This window comes from Sphaeramia orbicularis, chromosome 20, assembly GCF_902148855.1.
Source record: "Sphaeramia orbicularis chromosome 20, fSphaOr1.1, whole genome shotgun sequence".
NCBI classification, from domain to species: Eukaryota; Metazoa; Chordata; class Actinopteri; order Kurtiformes; family Apogonidae; genus Sphaeramia; species Sphaeramia orbicularis.
In genome coordinates this window covers 26,647,137-26,669,381 of record NC_043976.1, presented here as the reverse complement: position 1 = coordinate 26,669,381, position 22,245 = coordinate 26,647,137, and the positions used below count along the sequence as shown (strand labels likewise).

General features: G+C 38.9%; 1 protein-coding gene across 3 annotated transcripts in view; it reads left to right on the top strand.

The window, feature by feature from the left end:
* LOC115410947 (cadherin-20) overlaps positions 1-22,245 on the top strand; it is a 151,674-nt gene that overhangs the window by 88,757 nt on the left and 40,672 nt on the right. For 2 of the 3 annotated variants that reach the window (XM_030122792.1, XM_030122790.1), the window contains exons 1-2: positions 5,205-5,468; positions 17,759-18,074. In XM_030122792.1, the coding sequence (XP_029978652.1) occupies positions 17,856-18,074 (219 nt within the window). In that variant the 5' untranslated portion in view covers positions 5,205-5,468; positions 17,759-17,855. Of the gene's footprint in view, positions 1-5,204; positions 5,469-17,758; positions 18,075-22,245 lie in introns of those variants that run through there. The other variant, XM_030122791.1, reaches the window with a different exon arrangement.

The window sequence follows — 22,245 nt, the reverse complement described above, 5'->3', positions numbered from 1 at the left end:
TCTCCCTGTGATCACTGGATCAGTGTGGAACTACAAACACACAGAAACCAACAAAGGAGACATTTATCCTGTGTGTGTTTGTTTCTGGTTAGACGTGGCTGCCTGTGCATACACCCCCCGCATACCAAACATGTAATGGAGCGCGCACACTCCCCCTAATTGTTATTCTATTGACTCCGAGAGGTGGGGGTAGGGAATTAGGCTCAGCTAAGCCTGATGATATGAGACGCGTGCACTTGCTACCGGGGCATGAACCTTTTTAAAGCAGTTATATGTGTCCATTAGTGCAGTTTGGGTTGATTAAGTTCAGAAAGGGGGATTTTATGCTTCAAAATTCCCAAAGAGTGCCACTTTGCAAGTTAAAAAAACATGGAATGGGTTGTTATTTTTCATTTGGAGAAACATGTTTTTTTTCTGTAGTCAGTTTTTGTTAGATACATGTAAATAATTAACACTGCAGACAGAAAGCATTTATAATTCACATATTTCATGTCATGCATCTGCGTGCATTTGTGTTTGTTGCTTGCATCTGTCAAAACATATGTGCGCCCGGCTTAATTTATACTTCAGAAGTTACTTTAGTCTTTCATTTTGGATTCAGCAGCACAGGCGAGGTCACGGGGACAGAGCAGAGAGTAGGGGTTATGGGGAATGACAGAACAGGGAGGGGTAAATATCAGAGCATGGCGCGCTGTTCCTGTGGTTTGGCGGTCCTGCTGCTTCGAGGCCCCACGTCTCCTCGGCTCCTGTCAGCTCATCAAGGCCAAGTCCCAGCCTATCCCCGCTGGAATACCGCATCAAACGGCCCAGGGAGCCTTTTATCCCAAACTGAATGCCGCCCCTTGTCACAGCTGAGCTTTGGCAATGAGACGCTCACGGATGGCAAAGTTTAACACGTCGGAGTGAAAGTCAATACCCTGCCGAGGTGGCGTAGCTCAGACACGAGAGGGGAAAAATGGTGAAAAGGTCACCAGGAAAATGGGATCTTGAAAGACGCAGCTTGTCTGAGATGAGCACGCAAAACAGGAGGCTAAGATGATGCCAGGCAAGCATTTAATGCCACGGTTCACTCTTTTCAACCCCTCGCCAGCTCTGATGTCTCACAATTAAGGCCAAACATCTTATTTTTTGTCTTTTCCACCAATTACTGTAAAGGTTACAGTTTCAGCTTTAACATGGCTAGTGTTTACAAATCCTCCCTCGTGGAAAAAACAGAAAAAAAAAAAAAAAAATCACAATGACTCTGCCACCTAATTTCCCTTTGTTTCAACCTGTAGCCAAAATCAGACATGAAAAGGCTTCACTACACAGCCCAAAGACACAGAGGAGCTCTTTGTACTTGGGCTTGTTCTGCTCCATGCCATTTTTAATCTCAGGCAGAGGGGAAGAGAGCTGCTCCTCTTATCTTAGATGACATGGAGGCTTTGCTCCCTCTCCCTGCCGCTCTCTCATCTCAGTCTTCTGAAACCTAACCCTCTTTCATGCTTTCCCCTAGTGGTGGCGGCGGTGGCAAAGTGAAGCACTGAATCAAACCCAGTGAATTTTGTTTAGGTTATTCTGTCTGAAGGCTGTTACATGATAAGTGAGGGTAAAGAAGGGCAGGCGACAAGTAGAGAATTACTTTCCCCGGCTGCACTTTTCATCAAGTCTGGTGCACCTAATTTTTGTCATTATTTTTAATTGCCTATTGGATGCACTGCACTATTAAGAGCTTATTTAACTTGCAGAATTGGGAGAGAGGGTCAGGGATGCTTATTCGATGGAGGAGTCTTAGTTTGGCTGCAGACCTTTGAAATGAAGCCCAAATCTCTGGTGAATAGCTGTGGCCATAGTAGTCGCACAACCAAGAACACCAGAGGCTTCTCTGATTAATGAAGTTTGTGACATTTCTAAGTTGCGCAGACTAATATGATTTGAAATAAACTGAAAATAATAGGCTACAATGTGTATTTTCCCCTGGCAGTGGTAAATAAAAACAAATTAATATCTGTCTCTGCAGCTTCCTTTGGCTTTTCGACTACGTGTTCAATGTCACGCTGTAAGTTTTATCGTTCCAGTTCATTCTCAGAATGAGACTAGTTTTCTGTGGAAGTAGAAAAGCTCAGGAACCCGATTAATGGAAATTTGCTGCAAACTTTGCCATTTTTCAGGGAACTGTTATCTTGTGGTTAATCATGTCATGTAATATCTATATTTGTACCTTCTGTACTGATTGTATTGTGTTTGTTCCTTCTTACCTCAATGTTTTACTATTTTAGTCCCTTAAAACTGTTCCTCTGACTTTTAGACATCATGTTCAATGTCACGCTGTGAGTTTTATTGTTCCTGTTCATTCTCAGAATCAGACTTGTAGAAAAGCTCAGGAACCTGATCACTGGAAATTTGCTGCAAACTTTGCCATTTTTAAGGGACCTATTATCTTGTGGTTAATCATGTCATATAATTTCTGTATTTGTACCCTACTGATTTTATTGTGCTCCTTCTTACCTCAATGTTTTACTGTTTTAGTCTCTTAAAACTGTTCCTACAGGGACAGCAGATTAGCCTTTGCTTCAAACACCTCTTGCATTGGGTATCTGTGTATTCACTAGGCACAGTTAAGAGACAAAGAGAGTTTTAGAGTTGTTTTAAATGATAATATTGTTTTGTTCTAGGTGTCTTGATGTTACTGTTGCCCCTGTGTGGCCATAAATTTTCATTTCTGCAGGTTTTATGTCTCTTTCATGTTCAAGAAACACTTGAAGCATATGGAAAGTGCCAAGTCCAGCCTAGACCTTTGTTGCATTTAAACCCCATCTGCTTCTCCCCTCCCTCCCAGTACGTTCACCACTAGTAAAAGGCATAATATAGCAAAATAATTGCAGGAGTAAAAATATAAAAGTCTCAACCGTAGCCTTTAAGTTTCTGTTATAGTTTGAGTTTCAGGGTGAAAAAGTTTTTCTTGAGGGTCACAATTCTTCTGTTTGTTTCTGAATCAAACATGTTGCCACTAGCTCACAAATGCAAACCAGTCAGTTGATCTTTCCACGGCTGCTTAGAACTCAGCTTGCACTTGCATCATTTCACAGTTTACACTATAGAATACATAGGACACTCAGCACAAACAGACAGATGATGCATTGTGCATTAGTTCTTTTCATACTGTGCATTTCTGAAAATAACATCAGAAACAGAACTGTACATCACGTATGTCTGCTTTGTGAAGAAAACAGCTAATGGGACAGTTATACCAGACTAAACAATGGACCAGTGACAAAATCAGGAAATAAGGATATGCACCGCTAACAACCATGAAATCTTCTCTGTAAAGAAGGAAACCTGAGCAGTCTGCTGGTAGAGGTACCCTGAGGTGACAGAACATGTCACGGTCTTTATAAGTCTCACCCACAAACCTTTAAGGGTAGGCGTACTTGATCAGACCCGTGAAAGCACCGTGTCCTTTTAACATCCTGCATATCACCACACCACCAAAGTCCAGCGACATGCAGAACGTAACTGTATCCAATCTATTTCTACGGCAGATCTGTGCCTTTGTGAAAGGACCCACGGGGACTTGTTTTCCAGACGTCTGTGACCAGAACTGACTTTAAAAACAGACACAGGCCCATCCTTAAGCCCTATAGGTTCAATTTGTTCTGCCAATTATTATCCCCTGCTCTGCCACAGTGATGGAAGGTGTTGTTCAATGGGTCTGAATGCCACCCTCTTTGCAGCCCGCCCCAACAAAGAGGGAGCCCCTGCCTTTTTTTTTTTTTTTTTTTTTTTTTTTTCTGGGGGTCCAGTCAAGCATTCGCTGACAGATTGGCTGGGGCGCTAACCAGTCAGGTCTTCAAAGAGACAAAGACGATAGGGAGGGCAGCAGGGAAGGGAGGGGGGCATTGGTGAAGAAGAATGACCTGCCAAATGAGAAAGAAGACATATTGAAAGGGACAGAGTGGTGGAAAGAAAAAAACGTATTGAACCGATGGAGAAGTACAACCTTTTGACCATCTGGCTCGGTGGGTGACAACAGCCTTCATCTGTATTTTTGGAGCTGTACAACACACCAAATTACTCTGTCAGGAAGATTAAGGAGAGTCAAAGGGCTGTCGAGTGGAAAAAAAAGAGCAAAATTGTCCTGATGGAAATTTGCGAGTTTATGTCTAGAGCTGCATCACTATTTTGACTATGAAAATAATATGAAACATGCTACGCAGTAAAAAAATAAACAAAAAAAATAAGAAGCTGAGCAGCCACCTAGAACATTTCTTCCTACTGTGTAATATATTCTCATTTCTGTTTAAACATGGTTGAGTACATCTCCAATATGATTTCACTTTCCCAGTTCTTCTCCTCAGGAGGAGAAATATGCAAGAGACTCAAGTCTGAAAACCCCTTTTTGCTGCATTAAGTCCATGATTGCTTAAATGAAACACTGCTATTTTCTCACTCAGTGCTAAACAGGGATCACATCTCCGTGACCATGACTAATCTTCCACTGTGCTTTTTGTGCGTATTGGCGTGCACCTAATTTTTCAGGATCTTTTTGCCAATTTGGAAAACTAATTGCTTTGACTCTGACTGGGCAAGCAGCGGAATATAATGCAGTTTAAAGCTTCATCTTTTATGCCCATAAATCCCTCTACAGATCCAGTCGTGTACAACACCGGCTCATTAAAATGCATTAGGGCAGGTTCGCCGGCATGAGAGAGGAAGGTGATTTCTTTTCTCTCCCTTCCTCATGCTTTTCTACTTCGCTGGTCAGTGATCCAAGAAGCCTGCACCCCAAGCAATCGCCATCCACTCCCAAGTTGTTCCACACCACGTTGGTCACTTTAGTCATTTCCAAATACCTCCAGATGAAGTGAGTTGCTTTTCTAGTGAAGCATTTGCATCCACTTGGTTACAGACCACCACTCCTCTCATTCCTACATCCTTCGCTTCTTGCAGATCCCCCCCTCTTCCTCTTTGATTTTTTGTCATTTCACTCCTATCCTGCTGTCAATCTACCTCCATTTCCCCTCCTCCTCCTCTTCTTTCTCCACCTCTTCTCAGTCCACTGCTCCTTCCCATGCCTGAGGTTGTAGATTGCTGGATTACGCTGGAGCCGGGGGAGGCCGTCCCACTGATTGTAAAGAGAGGGACAATTGGTCCTTTAGTCTGATTGGGTCCCCAAATAGGCAACACCAGGGATGAGAGTGTGCAGACTGCTATGAGAGGCAGAAGTGACAGAGCCTAGACAGCAAAAGGAGATATATATTTATATAGAGATGGAAAGAGGGGAAACTTTACAAAGAGGACAGTGAGAGAGCGTGGACTCAAGGTGACTTTAGGGAAACTGATGCACTGCAGGCAGTCTCTTTTACAACTTTTACAAGGGAAATTTAGGAAGCGTGCAGGGAAAAGAAGAACAAAGAGATAAGAGAAGAAGAAAAACGAGATTTTTTTTTACAGAAGAGGGGCTGAAAGAGAAGAATTAAGTTGAAAAGGTAAGGTGTGGAATTTTTGTTTAAAAAAAGAAAGAAAGAAACTTTGACTTTCAGCGGTCATGTTTTGAAACACAATAATAAATGCCAATAATACTTCTGAGCTGTAAACAGGGAGTATAGTGAGAATGATTTAAGGGTGACTGTGGGGATTTGTCAGAGCGCTGCGATGAATAAGACGCAAACTGGGAGCACTGTATAATTACTGCATCTAATCGATAGTTCATTTTTTGTGTTAATTGATAAAGTGTGTTTACCCAAACAAATATGTTGCGTGTCTGGTTTGCACAAGTAGGTCACGGTGAATATTCGAGAACCCTGCTTCAGCTGGGAGGGGGTTTGGTGGCACATTAAAAAACTTTTGTGAACACAAGCTCAGGCTCAAAGCGTGGCTTCAATTCTCAGCACGTCTGCACTGCCGCTACTTCAAACAAGTCATGCTGAAGGAGAGGAATGCCTATCTGCTTTTTACGGACCTCTGTTTGGCATTCAGACCTCATTCTTCAGTCTGAGCCAAGGTTCTAGTTTCTCAAGATGAGAACAGATTCATTTTTTTTTTTCCCTATCAAACCCATTAAGCTATCGCCTGTCTTGTAAGCTTGGGCGGCAAATAAGGTGCTAGATTGGCATGTGCGTTGTAGCAGGGGCTGAAAGACTTTTCTTGCCATTATCAGTGTCAGTAAGAGGCGGAGAAGGATCCTCTGAAAAATTAGCTCTGGGCACAGGATTTCATATGAAAACCTTTCAGGTTTCTATGATGGTATTGGTGGAGACATCTTTACAAGTGAAATAAGGAAGAAAAACCTCTAGTAGCAGCCATTTGGAGGATAAATACGGACCCTGATTGTTCTTGTAGATAAAATATAAATTCCAAAGGAGATTATAAGTTTGATAATAATTTAACCAGATCTGTCCTCAAGACGCTGCTGTTTAATTTGCGACAGAGTGACAGTGATTGCAAACTTTTCCAGATGACGCTTATGAATGGTGACATCATTTCCATGCACCAGTGGCTGGGATGAATGCCAGTTTGCGTGATTTAATTTCTCCATAAATGACAAGGCTCCTTTTATGGCCCTCTGTGAGCGATGAATGAACTAAATGTGCATTTGGGAGGGGAAGGGGGAAGAAATGGAGTGAAGGGTAAAACAGGAATAAGGAAACTAAAAATGAGAGTAAAGGTGGATGACAGTCTGACAAAGGCACAGCAGAAGTGTATTGTTCCTCTAGAAAACTGGGGGTACAGTGTAAAAAGATGAAACACTGTAGTATTGTGGTGGTGGTGGCATACAACTGGTGGATAATAAGCTTTGGTTCTAGGCTTTAAAACACACTGTAAGGTTTGTGTAAGTTATGAACAACTGTAATGACTCCTGTGATCACCTTAAAGGGGCAAGGGTTTGTCTCTTCTGTACCTACCTGGTCCACTTTCATAGACTTACTCAGAAATAGTTGAATTTTTGATTCCATGAAGGATCCATTTTAACATACCATGTGTTGATATTCTACAACCATCTAAACCTCCAGAAGCTGCTACAGCTGTAGCTGAACTCACCCCCAGTGGCCATCATCTTGCACCAGCAATATTTCCTAAAAATCACATCAAAGCTCTTATGCAATTTTATCAACATATATATCATCCATGTATATAATACGTAAATAGTGCCTTTAATATGTATCCAGCTCCATATAATGACCAAACATGACCTTTGACCTGAACTTATTTGAATATCATGATGGAAAATACAGCAAAATTAGGTTCAAAATCCTTATGTTTGACTTTTAAAATCTAAAATAATATTCTTTCCCACCTTGTAGATTCTACTGCTTGAAATATGTTAACCCTATAAAGCCTGAACCATTAAGTCATTGACAGAAAATTCCAGTTCTTTGAAACTGGAGCCTTTATTGGTCCTTGTGAACCAAAAAAAAAAAAAAAAAAAAAAAATTGTTCAAACATCAATTTCCATGTATGAGTTTCAATTTCGTTTCATATTTGATACATCGGATCTCAATGCTCAAATATTATTTTTCAACAAACAAAAACATAATATAACATAAACCTGTCCAACAAATTGGTATTTTTTTTTTTTTTTCAAAATCATCAAAATTCTGCCTCCTTCCTCATTAATGATAATCTTGTAGGATCAATGGAAAGGCCTCTGTTGAATGAATTCCTTCCCCCTGGAGGATTATTCGTGTATTGCATGTATCTAATTGTATACATCAGGTTTTTCAAGAAAAAAAAATATCACACTGATCATGTAGAGGGCTTCAAAACTCATGTATCAAATATGATACATCTGGCCTTATAGGGTTAAACACACTATATTTATACATAAAACAGATCAAGCTTTAGAATCTATGAGGAGGGCAAGATGTTCAATTTGAAGGCAAACTAAGAAGGTTTAAAAATTATACATTACATACAGAAGTGAATGGAACATCCCAACTGATCACCTTAACATGTCTTATTTACAAATGTTTGTTGTTTTTATGATCATAAGTATTTGTTGCTTTAATGGAACTCCTTTCTAGTTGAATAGATCATGTCCTTATTAATACAAAAGAGTTACATACGTAGTATCACAGACATTATCATGCTAATAGGGATCAGTTTTGAAGATGCATTCCTGAACATGGTCCAAAATGATCTTCTAGACATGATTATGCATTTTATTGAGCCAGACACACCTACTTTTTAAAATAATTCCAAAGTGGGCAAAACAAATAGGATACCAGAACATGTCCTTTGTAAGATAAGGACTGACAAAAATAATAATCCCAAACTATAAAGAGCATTTTACCATGAAGTTGCTGTTTGTGTCCACTTTTAAACTGCTGATAAATGTAGAGCTGGTCAGAAAATTGCCTTTACTGTAATGCATGCTTAGCTCAGTTTTAGTGAGACCGCAGTAGCAAGAAAACAGCCACAGTAAACCCATATATTAAAACCATATGGGGAGTTTCTTGTGTTGTCATTTGCTGCATTGAAGCTCTGTTTTGAATTGTACAAAGGTCTGGTACATCTGGTCTGTTTGCTAGTAAAATTGCCTCACTTTGGTCTGAACCACATTAAAACAATCCACTAACATAGCTTAAAAAGGTAAAGGCATAGCATTAGTCAGGATGTTAATGTGCTGTCATCAAGTTCAGCCTCAAAATTTGTTGTGTGTTAAATTTGATTTCTATTGCTTCCTGAATTGTCTCTTATCATGAACAGGTGGTGATAATAGCTTGATTTCCACTAAAATGAAGCATCAAATCTAACCACATATCAAAAAAACAAGCAAAAAAAAGAGTAAAGTATTGGTTTTTCTACTATGGAGGGGTGACATTTTTTAAAAAGTGGTGGTTTTTGGGTAATTATGTACGTCTGTTTGGACCTCTGGCACTGATAAGAGCAGAAAAATAGGGTGTAACATATAACAAAGCTCTTCAGCCTGAGCTGTAGCCCATAACCTCCAATAACTAAAGGATGCTCACAGGTTTCAAGTGATATAAAGGAAAGAATGGAGTACAAAATAGACTGGGCAAAGTAGAGGAGATTTGACAGCATTACTTTTTTGTCGCTTCATTGCTTCTTTCTGCTGTTGATTTATTGATCATTTTGGCTTCTGTCAACACATAACTTTCTTCTCTCAAACTTTTTGGTAATATATTTGAATTTCCAGTCGCACATTTTGAAGTACGTATCAATGGGCGGTTGGAACCACATCTGCTATTGTGTGGTACAGAAAAAGGAGGAGCAGGAAACTTCTGAGGTTCAGTTGGCGCACAGAGGCAGATTAAAAAAGTGGTGGGAGGGATGAGTTGGTAATTAAAAACACCTTACAGTGAACGATCAGCGGGGAGGGAGCCGCTTGTCACGGCACAGCGGTGGCGGCGCACAGCTGCACAGGCCGAAGCCCGCCGAGTTCCCCACAATTAGAGAGCACGGCAGAGGCAGGTTCAAAGCCGGCCCCATGCCAGCGTTACTGTCCTGAGGGTGGGTTGGGGTTGGAAGAATGAGGACGAATAGAGGGTAGCAGTCTGGCATACTGTGCATCCACAGAGAAAACTTATATTCATACCAACACACAAACAACTGTGTGATCTAGAACATACCTCCTTTGAAGGCTGCCATCTCTCTCTCTCTCTCTCTCTCACTCACAGAGTAAACTGGGTCCTTGCTGCAGGGGGTGCTGGGATAGATCCTTTGCTTTAAAAAGCAGAAGACCTGGTCATTTTTTCCCCCCTTTTTTATATACAAACATAAAACACATACCAGAGGCCATACTGCAACACTGGTCTCCTTATTAAAAGTTAGTGCAGCAGAGTCTGAATTTAATTATGTGTAAATAAGTAAATAAACATTAGCAGTCAGAATTAAACAGTACGCTTCGTTGAGGAATGGGGCTGGTCACGCTCAGCACTCAGCTCGGAAAGTGAAATTAGATTCAGCAGCTGTATTTAAGAGAACTCTTCTACATTTTGCAACAGCTCCCGCTCTGCTTATTGTCCTCGGTTTATTCAAAGACACTCTCTGATGCCGGAGCTTCTGTATCTAAATAAAAAAAATAAATAAAAACTTCCCTTCTGGGTCACAGATATGCCTTTGCCTTTGCTGTGGCGTCATTTTGCACCATACCAAATCAATTGTGGTTAACAAATTGGCCATGACGTTTGCACTGCAAGGGTGGGTGGAACCCTTTTTCATGGGTCCACCCAGTTTCTAAGGACCTTTTCCACAGTCTGGGAGGCCTCCTTTTAGAGCTGAGGTGAGTGGAGCATACAGACATGGCTACTGTGAAATTAAACACTTAATAATGCTCCACATAACATTTAAACAGGCTGAACTCATACCACACACCGAGTTGGCCCTCGGTAACCCCGGTCAGGGACACTGACTTTGATTACGTAAAGGGTCTGCAGGAAGTTTTTCATGACATTGAAGCCGCAAGTCAGGATTATTTTAATTCTCGATTTGGCTGCGGGTTAGTAGTATTTGCAAAGTTCTACTGTGAATGTTTACCCACAGGTGTGAACTTCCCACATAAGACACCCTGGACCCATCTGTCCCACCGGGTATATGATGATGTTTTATGTGTCTTTAATACTTCTAGTGACACTTTTTTATGCAGCTTTTTTTTTTGTTGTTGTTTTTTTAGATATTTATGCCATCAGGGTTTTTCTTTTATATTTTAGTTTTTATACTCTTTTATATAAATTATTTATACTTTTTATGGCACCTAGGATGATTGCACTTTTTTAAATGTTGTTGTACCTGTACAATAACAATAAAGACATTCTATTCTATGACATTTTCTATGCACTATGAGCATTTCATTTTGTGTGACACTAAGCAACTAATATGCTTTGCAAAATAAGCATCTCTCTTTGCACATTTATTGGAAAACAGCAGGAATTTAGAGACTTTTGGTGAGGTTTGAAGCCAACAACATGCATATGAAGATACCACAAAATCAATGACTGCCTAAAAAGAAAAGCAATCAAAGATTCATAAAGCATAGAAAATTATCAAAGGTGCATGATTTCTACAGAATGAAAGTGTAAACCAGTTAAACCTAAAACTGTTATTGTCTGTTAACAAGCCCAATATTTCCAAATGAACAAGCTCTCGAGGTGTTTTTTTTTTTTTTTTTTTGCAAAGATTACCAGCTCATTAGTCTGAACAGGTGGACTTAGTCAGCTCATGTATCTTGCGTCGGCCCAGTTGTGGTCAGTGAGTCGTACAGTAGCTGTTGTTTCCTGTTTGTTTTCCCTCCATTGGAAAGAAAACACTCACCTCGCTCGCTTATGTAGGAGCAGTTTGATATACTCTGTTGCTGTCAGATCGCAGTTAATGGAGCAGCAGGTGGACTTGGAGTAAGATGATACAACAATATGGCCCATCATTTTGTCACACCAGCTGGTCCCCCTGACAATCACAGCCTCCTCCACTGTCACTCACTTTAGTCTTTCCTATAAAAACTCCTTTGTGCTCGCAGAAACCCACACAAAAAGTGGATGCACCTATATATTTCTCGCTATTTTCTCATTTGTCTCATACCGCTATCAAGACAGCAACTGTGATCCGTCATTTTTTATGAATACAAAAGATGGGAAGAGTGTTCCAGCTTGGTGGGAAAATACCTCTTCGCCTTAATACTTGCAAAGCTTTTTCATATGATTGCTCCTCTACCCTCCGCCCTCCACCTCACTCCTCATCCCTTCATCTTCTATCTGCCTTTTACAGCCCCCGGTGGCAAACACCAGCTGCTTATCCTTTAAACAAGTGAGATGCCATAAGATTAGCTAAAGAAAGATGTGTGAAATGTTTTGCAAGCACAACTACGGGGCATGTCACCTCATTAGCGGCGACAAAATGGAGCAAAATGCTGGGGTGCAAGCTGTGACCTTTAAGGGGTGGAGCTGAGAGGGCGGCCAAGGGTTTGTGAACAGGGAGCTAATTTTACTTCATAATGGCAAACAGGGAGCTTGAATAGAGCAAAAAGAGGGGAGCAGGGAGGTCAAGTGTCACCCATCCTGCCAAGCGGCCCTTGCGGTGTCGGCAAACACACACAAACACATGCACGAACACACCCGGCCTTGCCTCCCGTTGACAATGCGGCCACGCCCCCCACCCTTCTCTGCCTTTTGTGGCTCTTCAACAATGATTAACTGAGTTTGGCGATTCAGAGTGAGTCTACAGCAGCACAATGCACTCTCTTACAAAACATAATGGAGTCAACCCATGAGTCAAACAGTCTCTTTTTCTTCCGCTGCTTTTTTTTTTTCCCCGGCCCCAACTTTCCATCTCCCCCTGCTAACAAACAGCCTTTTTGCTTTTCTTTTGCCCTTTCTCTGCTTTTTCTCTGCCTTTTGACCATAAATCCGCCTATTTTTTTCCCTGGGCTCGTTAATGCAGGAGTTGCTGGCAGATGCAGCCGTCCTACTAATACATAAAAACAAGATGCAGATGGGAAGAGGCAGCGTAGGTGCCATGTGCTGCATGTGAAAAGCTATTGATTAGCTAAAAAAAAAAATCAATGTGTAACCTTAAAAAGCATCTCCTGCAAGAAATTCACGGAACTGACCTCGCCGGTCTTAAAGATCGCTATGATGTTCGTTTCAAAAAAGAGCAATGTAGAAGGAGACAGTATTTAAAGGTATGAAATCCTACAGGGGCCTTCAAAACCTGAGATACGCTGGGGGAACAGTACACTTGTAATCAGTGGTGCACAGCGCTGAGGGGAACTTGTAGAACACGATGTGAGTAAAGCTGAGCAGGAGTGTGAACAGAAACACAACAATCTGAGAACATCACACCCCCGGGCCTTTTACAGGAGGTGTGAAGGAGCTCACCTCTCCTGTCGACAGGAAGAGAAGGAAGGAAGGGAAGGGTAGGGAAGGGAAAGACTGTGGTTGTGTGTATCGTTTTTTTTTTTTTCTTCCTTTTTTCTGCCTGATTGTCCCGAGCTGACCGAAAAGGAGATGAAGCAGGTGAAATCAATGCCTAATCACTGCAGCTTTCCCTTTATATTATTGTTTCTGTTTAACATTTTACTTCACTTTTAGTACAAAACCCATAATAATATAGTTGTAGGTGGATATAAAAATGTTTTAAAATGTCTGTTTGAATATGGTACGTGTCAACTGGTGTTACTTCACATATAAAATCATTTTTATTATTACATCTATGCTTTGCAGTGTCACTCATCATCCTCTGGAAATTGAATTTAACCTCCTCCTTCTTATGAGGAGTGCTATTGTGAACAGGAAACCTGACTTTCTTACCAACCAAATAAGGCATAGATGTCTACAACATAATCATGGCACCAGACAGGTTACCGTGGGTCACCTTGAACTTTCCAAACCAAAAACGGATTGATTGAAAAATTCTGTCATTTGCAGGGCCTCCAGTCTATGGAATAAGTTACCTTTATAAATCAAACACACTAAAAGCTTATATTCATTCAAAAAAACAAAAAAAACTAAAACACTCAAACAGGAAGTACTCAAGGAAATACAAGAATGCAAATGATTGTTTTGATTCTCGTAATCCAAGTTGCTGTAAAGATAAAAGTTTAAATGTTTAAAGGTTTATGTGTAGAGATGTTCAGTTTGCTGATAACAGTGAATTGTAAACTTTTTATTTATGTATGTATTTTGTAAACTGTATTTGTATTTTAACGGACCCCAGGAAGAGTAGCGGCCACTATGGTGGAAGCTAACGTGGATCCGTATGAACAATAAACATCATACAAAATATGAATTAGTAAATATGAATTTAATGGTTACTAACATTTGCAAATGTTTGTGATGGATGCAGTCATGTATTAACATAACAACTGCACAAAAAGAGTTACTCTATCTATCTATCTATCTATCTATCTATCTATCTATCTATCTATCTATCTATCTATCTATCTATCTATCTATCTATCTATCTCATAGTAAAAACATACACATAAATACATGTTGGTTAAAATTTGTGATGGATGGCTACCAAAAACCCTCAAGAGGCTTAACCGGTGGCAACCTCCAGATTTCAAAGATTATTTACAAAAATATTTGCAACCTGCACAAGTACATTTTCAACAAATAAAAATTCCATGATATACCAAGCTTAGAAATGTATCCCATGTGGAAAGTTACAATCACTCAGGAGCAGAGTTTTCACATCTTTTTTCAACTGAATTTAAGGAAGCTACGTAAGAAGAGTGGTCAGATTATTCCATATTTTGGGTCCTCTGTATAAAACACTGAACTGAGTCTGACTGGTACGAGCAAAGGGCGCTCTAATAAGATGGCTACTATGAGTTGAATACTTGTGGATTTCAGTGTTAAAGGAAAAAGTGTTATTGAAATGTAACTGTATGCAACTGTGTACAAGTTCATACTTTGTCTTTATGTAAATAGTTTCTATTTTACTTCCCTTCATCTTTTATTATATCTTGAATTCATAATGTCCTTAAGAGAAAACAACTCCTTGTATGGATTTACGCACTGAAGTAAATTGTAATTGGACCCTGAAAGCAGAGGCTAGGGGTAGACTGAGCTCAACGGAAGGTTTATTGTCCATGAAACAAAGGGAATGTTTCGCTGTGGTGGTAAGGAGTTGACAGTGAAGAGGTTAAAGTTGAGTCAGAAAAACACAGGTAAAGTAACACAGTGAAGACCCAAGACCAGTGGGCTTAAGTTCAGTCACAAAAAACAAGTGGTCTGCACATGTTGGAATAATGCAGTGGAGGTGAAACCTGTCTTTTGTACTGAGTAGATAATGACTGAGGTCAGGTGTGTTCATCAGCAGCAGGGACGGATCAGCCGGGCCTCGTTGACCAGTTTTAGGCATTTAAACTCAGAACCTAAATATCATCCTGTAGATTTTTGCGGAAACTTTTGCAGGGGTCTCCAAATAGAAAGTGGTCTCTGCATGTTTTAACCTCAGTCTGAGTTTTATTCAAAACAGTCTCACAACATGTTATGCAGGACATCATTGATACAAAGTACACAGTTCTCTCTTTTTTTTTTTTTTTAAGAAAGAAAAGGGTGTCAATATTGCTCACAGAAAGAAAGAAAGGAAAAAAAAGATATTTTGTGAATCTTTGTTGCATGAATATCGTCATATAAACAGACTTTCCAGTGCAATACTAAACAGAGGGGTCATTTGTGAAAAAAATTAATGCTTTTCATGGCCATCCTAGTTTTGCAGAACAATAACATGAATTGCAATAAAGATTATAAACAAACATATTTACATTTACTTACATGCACACATGTTTATCTACATGTGTAATTGTGGACGTGTCTGAGTTGTCTTTTTTAAGAGGTTTTCTTGTGATCACGGTATTTTATTTGTCTGCCAGAAGATATGAAATGTCCAGTGTTTTGGACAAACCAACATGTAGACATAATAGTTCCCCAAACTACATCACTGCTGCTGCAAAAGTACAACGTATTTCTCACAGTCTGAGTAAACAAAGGGGAAACGCTTGCATTCTGTTTAATATCACATTAAATCTCCTCACAGTTAGAACCACCTGTTGTAAAATCAGTTCTGAATCCTTAAAATGAGTTCATTAGAAAGATTTGATTTTCCAGCTGTTCAGAGATTGACTTCAACCTGTATGATTAACTGATATTTTGGTTGATATATACAATAAAACATGCAAAAAGAAATTAAAATAGGTTGCTTTTCCATTGACCCTCAAATTGCGCAAATATAACTTGCTCATAAAAATGTACCAAATGGAAAAACGACAATTTTGCCAAAAGTCTCATTTTTCGATTAAAAGTTTTTACGCTGGCAAGAGGTGGTTTTCGGGCGTAGCGCAAATAGTATATCACTCAAAACTGCAATGGAAAGAGCCTTTTTTCCCAACTAGAGTCAGGTGAATTAAAAAACTGGATATTGACGTACGTTACAACAAGTGAAGAAGAAGAAGAAGAAACATGTCGCGGTATGTGTGGACACACCAGGAAACCCAATCATTTTTTAATTTGGTACGAGATAGAGGGGTAATATATGATAATAATAATGAATATATCTGTAAATCAACACCATATTTACCTTCGTTGCCATGTTTATGGAATGACTTCTCGTGTCATCTCGCGATAATAAATAAACAAATCATTGCATTTGTGATTTAATGGAAAAACCGACATTACGCACTTCTGTTTTTTTCGACATTTAGTAAATATCAGTAAAGTTTTGTGCAGATGTCCAATGGAAAAGCGACTATAGATAGACAAACAAAATAGACAACCACAACTAACACAAAACAACACAATACATGGGGGGGTGATATACAACACAATATCTACAGGGTGGGGAAGCAAAATTTACAATGAACATTTAGTTGTTTTTTCTCAGCAGGCACTATGTCAATTGTTTTGAAACCAAACATATATTGATGTCATAATCATACCTAACACTATTATCCATACCTTTTCAGAAACTTTTGCCCATATGAGTAATCAGGAAAGCAAACGTCAAAGAGTGTGTGATTTGCTGAATGCACTCATCACACTAAAGGAGATTTCAAAAATAGTTGGAGTGTCCATAAAGACTGTTTATAATGGAAAGAAGAGAATGACTATGAGCAAAACTATTACGAGAAAGTCTGGAAGATACTATTAAAGAAGAATGGGAGAAGTTGTCACCCGAATATTTGAGGAACACTTGCGCAAGTTTCAGGAAGCGTGTGAAGGCAGTTATTGAGAAAGAAGGAGGACACATAGAATAAAAACATTTTCTATTATGTAAATTCTCTTGTGGCAAATAAATTCTCATGACTTTCAATAAACTAACTGGTCATACACTGTCTTTCAATCCCTGCCTCAAAATATTGTAAATTTTGCTTCCCCACCCTGTATACAATTAAATGAACAATTTTATTACTCTGTCATATGTGTGACACGTAAAAGGACTAGAAAATAAGCTCCAAAATACTCTCCCACAGGATCTGCTCTGTCATTTTTGATCCCAGTTCATACCAGGATTATATGCATCACTACCCAATTCTCCAGTTTAATAAAAAAAATCATTCTTTCAGCTGCCAAAACTGCTACACCAGCTTTTTTCCAGCTTCACCTATGCAACCTTATGTGATAAAAAAACAGTCTCCATGTTCAAGGTAGAGACTGAAAGAGATGATAATTCTTTATTTTCAAAGTTTCCTTTCCTTCCTTTTTCCTAACCCTAACCAAAGCACTGCCTGCCTGAGTATAGAAACCTCCCTGGAGTCAGGATCTCTGCATGAAAAGCTGGATTTTATAGTTTCCTCAAATGTACAATGGCAACATTTATTCTGGCGACTGGGTTGACTAACTCCAGGCTCCCATCAGCTTTGGGAAAGTGTGTAGCTCAACTGAGATGAGAAATAAACCGACTGTTTCACCCAAAAGACACGTAAAGAAGTAGTATTTCAAATTTTTCCTTGAATATTTGCAGTTTGACTAAATGACTGAAAAACATACAGAGTTTTTCTGCTTCAGTCGAGCTTAAAATGGTTTTATATTGTCATGTCTGAGTCTTAATATAATCTGAATTCACAAGTAAATGAAGATGTTCCTGTCATAATACCTCTTCTCTTTGTTCATGTAACACACCGACTACACCAAAGCACACCCAGACCAGCAGTTCATTATAACTCAACAATAACTGAGTGAAAGAGAAAAGACTTCTGTGTTTTATCCTTGTGCTTCCAACAGTGCAACATGTACTAGAGCTCAGTGTAGAACAAAAGAGTAATGTTGTGCACGGGAATATAAACTGCGAGACTCATCTTTTCCCTCGTCTCTTTCAGGACACCAAACAGAAACCAGAAAGACTCTGAGAAAAGCAGCAAACTCCAGACGAAGGAGAGGGAAAAAGCTTTTCCAAATACTCCTCTGTGCTTCACAATGGGAGCTCGATTGCATGTTCCAGGAGTTGCCAGGACCTCGCTCCCCGTGGTCCTTGTCATTTTGACCCTTCTGCCTCACAGCCTTCTGGGTAAGCCTGCAGAGGAGGAAAACACAGAGAGTTCAGTACTGCACCAGAGGGTGAAGCGAGGCTGGGTGTGGAATCAGTTCTTTGTCCTGGAGGAGTACACTGGACTGGAACCACTTTATATTGGAAAGGTCAGTGTGAACTTCATACTGTACTATATGAACACACATACTATAAAGAACAACCTGAAGAAATATACTATATAGATGTTGCTGTCTGGGTGTTTTAGAGCTGCTCACGTACTTTCAGTGTAGGTGGACTGACACCTGATTACATCTCTGAACTGTTAAACCCCTTTTCCACCTCCAGACCCCACAGATCTGCTGAGCCATTATTATTCTCCATCCCACGCACCGAATTAAATACCAGAGGTGACTTCACATTTCATTGATGATTAGATCTCCCCCCTCCTTTGAATCTCTTGTGAAGGCTCTTTTTTTATCTTAATTACAATGAATTCATGCCTGACCACATTCTGCCTCTATTTCTTGTACAATGCTGCTTGTGTTCTGATTTCATCCAGATCGTCTATGTGCTTATTAGTGCACTTATTTTCTTTTATCTATCACCCCGCCCTTCAAAGGAGAGGAAAGAGGTATTGTTTTGGGTTTGGTTTGTTTGTTTCTTGGATTGTTAACAATATTGCAGTAAAACTATTGGTTGAACTCATACCAAATTGGGTTTATAGATTGCCAGTGACCCAGAATAGATGTCATTACATTTTGGGAAAAGTAGGTCAAAGTTCAAATTTTTATGATTTTTTAGCATTTTTTTTTTCTCCATTCACTTATAACGGGCGAAATTTCAAATGTCTGTAGCATCAAACCTGTTGGTTGACTTCATACCAAACTGGGTTTATAGATTTCCAGGGGCCCAAAATACACGTCATTACATGTTGGGAAAAGTAGGTCAAAGTTAAAATTTTTATGAATTTTAAAAATCTTTCTTTTTTCCCCATTATAGTGGGTGAAATTTCAAATGTCTGTAGCAGCAAAACTTTGGGTTGAATTCATACTAAATTGGGTTTATAGATTGCCAGTGACCCAGAAGATATGTCATTACATTTTGGGAAAAGTAGGTAAAAGTTTCCATTTTTTTAAATAGATTTTTTTTTTTATCTTTTTTTTTTTCTCCCATTTACTCATAATAGGTGACATTTCAAATGTTTATAAAAACATCAATGTTGTTTCAGTTTACTCCAAACTTGGCACATATAGGGGCAACTGATATGCTGACATCAGCACATGCATAGACATGATGACATCAGCTGCATCGATGCCAAAATAAAGTACAACACATACGAGGGGTGGGGTGTGTTGTGCCTGGCACCACTTGTTTATGTCTGTGCTGTTCATTAAATTCCTTTTACATAAGGTCAAAGTACAAAAAGAACAAGACAATATCCAACAATATATTGGAAAAATGAAAGAAAGAAAGAAAGAAACAAACAAACAAACAAACAAAATAAGGCAAACAAGAAATACAATATCAGAATACATCTATGCTTAAAATGTACACAGGCGTATATTATATACACATTGCATAGCCAAAACAAAAAAACAAAAAAAAGTCACCACCTGCATTTAACTGTTACTATATCTTAAACAACCATCAAGTTGCTAAAGGGCATAAAAATGTGTCAGTGTCTCAATAGAAAAAGGTTCCATGGTCTAATGAGTCCCTGTTCAAGTGTGATGGTCCCTCAGGGTGAGAATACAGGTGGATGAAGTGATTACCCATCATGCTAAGTGCCTACAATACAAGCCTGTGGGGTCAGTGTTATGATGTGTGGTTGATACAGTTGGTCAGGTCTAGTTTCAGCAAAGTTATGTGTCTGAAAATGAGGTTAACTGAACCTGAATATACAGAATGAACATCAGTGGATTTTTTCTTTGCTGGTGACACAGTCATATTCAATGATAGAAAGGGCAGGATTAATCAGGATCAGATTCTGAAAAAGTGGTTCAGGGAGCATAAGACAGCGTTTTCACACATGAATTCACCACCACATAGTCCATGAATGCAGCCATGGACATTTGACATGTTATTGCATAATCATTGTATGGCATAAAAGGTGCTATTGCAAATGCATCCCATTAAAACCAAAAGTGGTCCAATGAAATATTGTGTGGGTGACCTTGACAGTGTATGTACACAGAGGCATACTGTTTATCTATATGTATATACACATATACATGGGCACATATAAATACAGATATAAAACTAAAGAGAAAGTCATGTCTATACACATACATATAATCATTCACACACAATCCCACTCATAGTTATTTGTACATTTATATAAATAAAGAAAACATAAGTAAATCAATGAATAACATGTAGCCTTGGTAGCTACGTGTATTATCATCCTCACTACAAGATGTTGATGTTATTCAAGTATTTTCCTTTTACATGATTAATAAATAACCGAAACACAATCTGGACAACTATCGATTTAGAATTACAAAAGGAGACCTCTTTAATATTATAATCTAAATTAGTTATACTTCCTCACTAAATACAAAGAATTGCAACTTTTGTTCACAATTCATCTTTTTAATGTGTTTTTGAAGCTTATGTGAACATTTGATCAACATTTGATGTTTTGTAAAGACTTTTTGCTTCTTAAATAAACGACCTCACTTGACATGACAAGATATTTCAACCCCAGTTGAAGAAAATGGTGTGAAATAAAAGATCTAAAGGGGAGCTTAGCAGTTAAAGGTCATGCGCTGCTTTGCCAGAATCAATTACATGAATGCAAAAGCGGAGATCATGGGTGGGCAGCAACAAGTTTCAACTACTTAAAAAAAAAAATCCCAATTTAATTCCTGGATGCACTGTGTTCATGTAAAGACATCTTCTTCTGTGTCCTCTTTGAACCAAAGCCAGACAGAAGTGATTGAGTTAATTGACTCGAACTGAGGCTTCAAGTCAGTCAGTCCACTTTGTACAAAGTTAGATGGCTCATCTTCAGCACAACTGACATGATCTGAAAAGAGCAGCAAGGGATGCTCACAAAGAAGCACTTTAATCGCTCAGTGCTCAAGTGAATTGAACATTTGATCAATAGTTGCAAGGCCAGTCATCATGCACAGAGAGGCAAAATAATCTTGCAAACTGCACTGAAAATTACCCTTACATCAACTGAAAACTATTTTTTAGGAACCCTAAAAGTGAGAAAGAAATTTGTGGAAACAGGATTTGAAAATGTCATGGCAGTCAAGTTTTAGAGAACTGAACCCAGTTGATGGTAATACCTTCATTTTGGGGAATCAACAGTAAAATTATGTCATTGAAACAGTTATTAAAATCTATAAGAGTCCTTTATAAAATTAGGGAGTTTTAAATTATAACATGTTCAATTTTTCAGCCTTACCTGTCTTACTGTGTGGAGCTATGAGGATCCACCTTCAAAACAATAACCAATCCAATAATTCTACTACAGTAATCAGCCATATGAATCATCCATAAAGCTGATTGTTCCACACACACAACTCCACTGTTTCGAAATTCCCATGTTATGTAATTCAGTGACTTATTTTATTACAAAACTGTGCAAATAATCTTCTGAGCCAAACAAAGGTCACTCCCAGACTGGGTTCAAAAGTTCTTTTTATATGGGAAAGCAGGTATGATTTCAAAGGTGTTTGTATGTTTATGGTACAAAAAGCCATTAAATGTATAAAAAGATGTATTTCTGTTATTGGAGTTAAATTATGGAATGACATAAAAATACATTTTAAGATGTGTAATTCATTAATGGTTTTCAAAACATTGGTTTGCAAAGATATTTTCGAGGGACACAAGCAAGACAGATTTTTGATGTATTGATTGGCATCCTAAAAGGGATTTTGATTTGAATGTAGGTGAGGCGTATATAAGCATTTAGCTTCTGCCTAAACCTGTTCAGTCTCAACAGAATTCACAGTCGGTTGACTTAAAGGAGTGATATTTTGCTTTTTTAAATAGAATTATGCATTTTAAAACATTTCCCTGTGGTCTACATAAACTATAAATGCTATGCTTGGGTCTGAATTCTTCATTAATTCAACTCCACAGGTCCAACTTACACCCTATTTCTCAGTAATGACACCAGAAAGGTCGTTTTGAGCGCTGGCCCTTTAAATGCACATGACCCCACCCCCTCTAGGTTGTTCATTGTGCTTCTCTATTCCTGTTAAGCCAACAACTGAACATTTTAGGTAATCGCCTCAAATTTTGGACAAATTTTCAGTTTTTACTACAACCGCTGCTGCTGACAAACAATTATGGCGTACTCAGAGAAACGTTCGTTGGAAG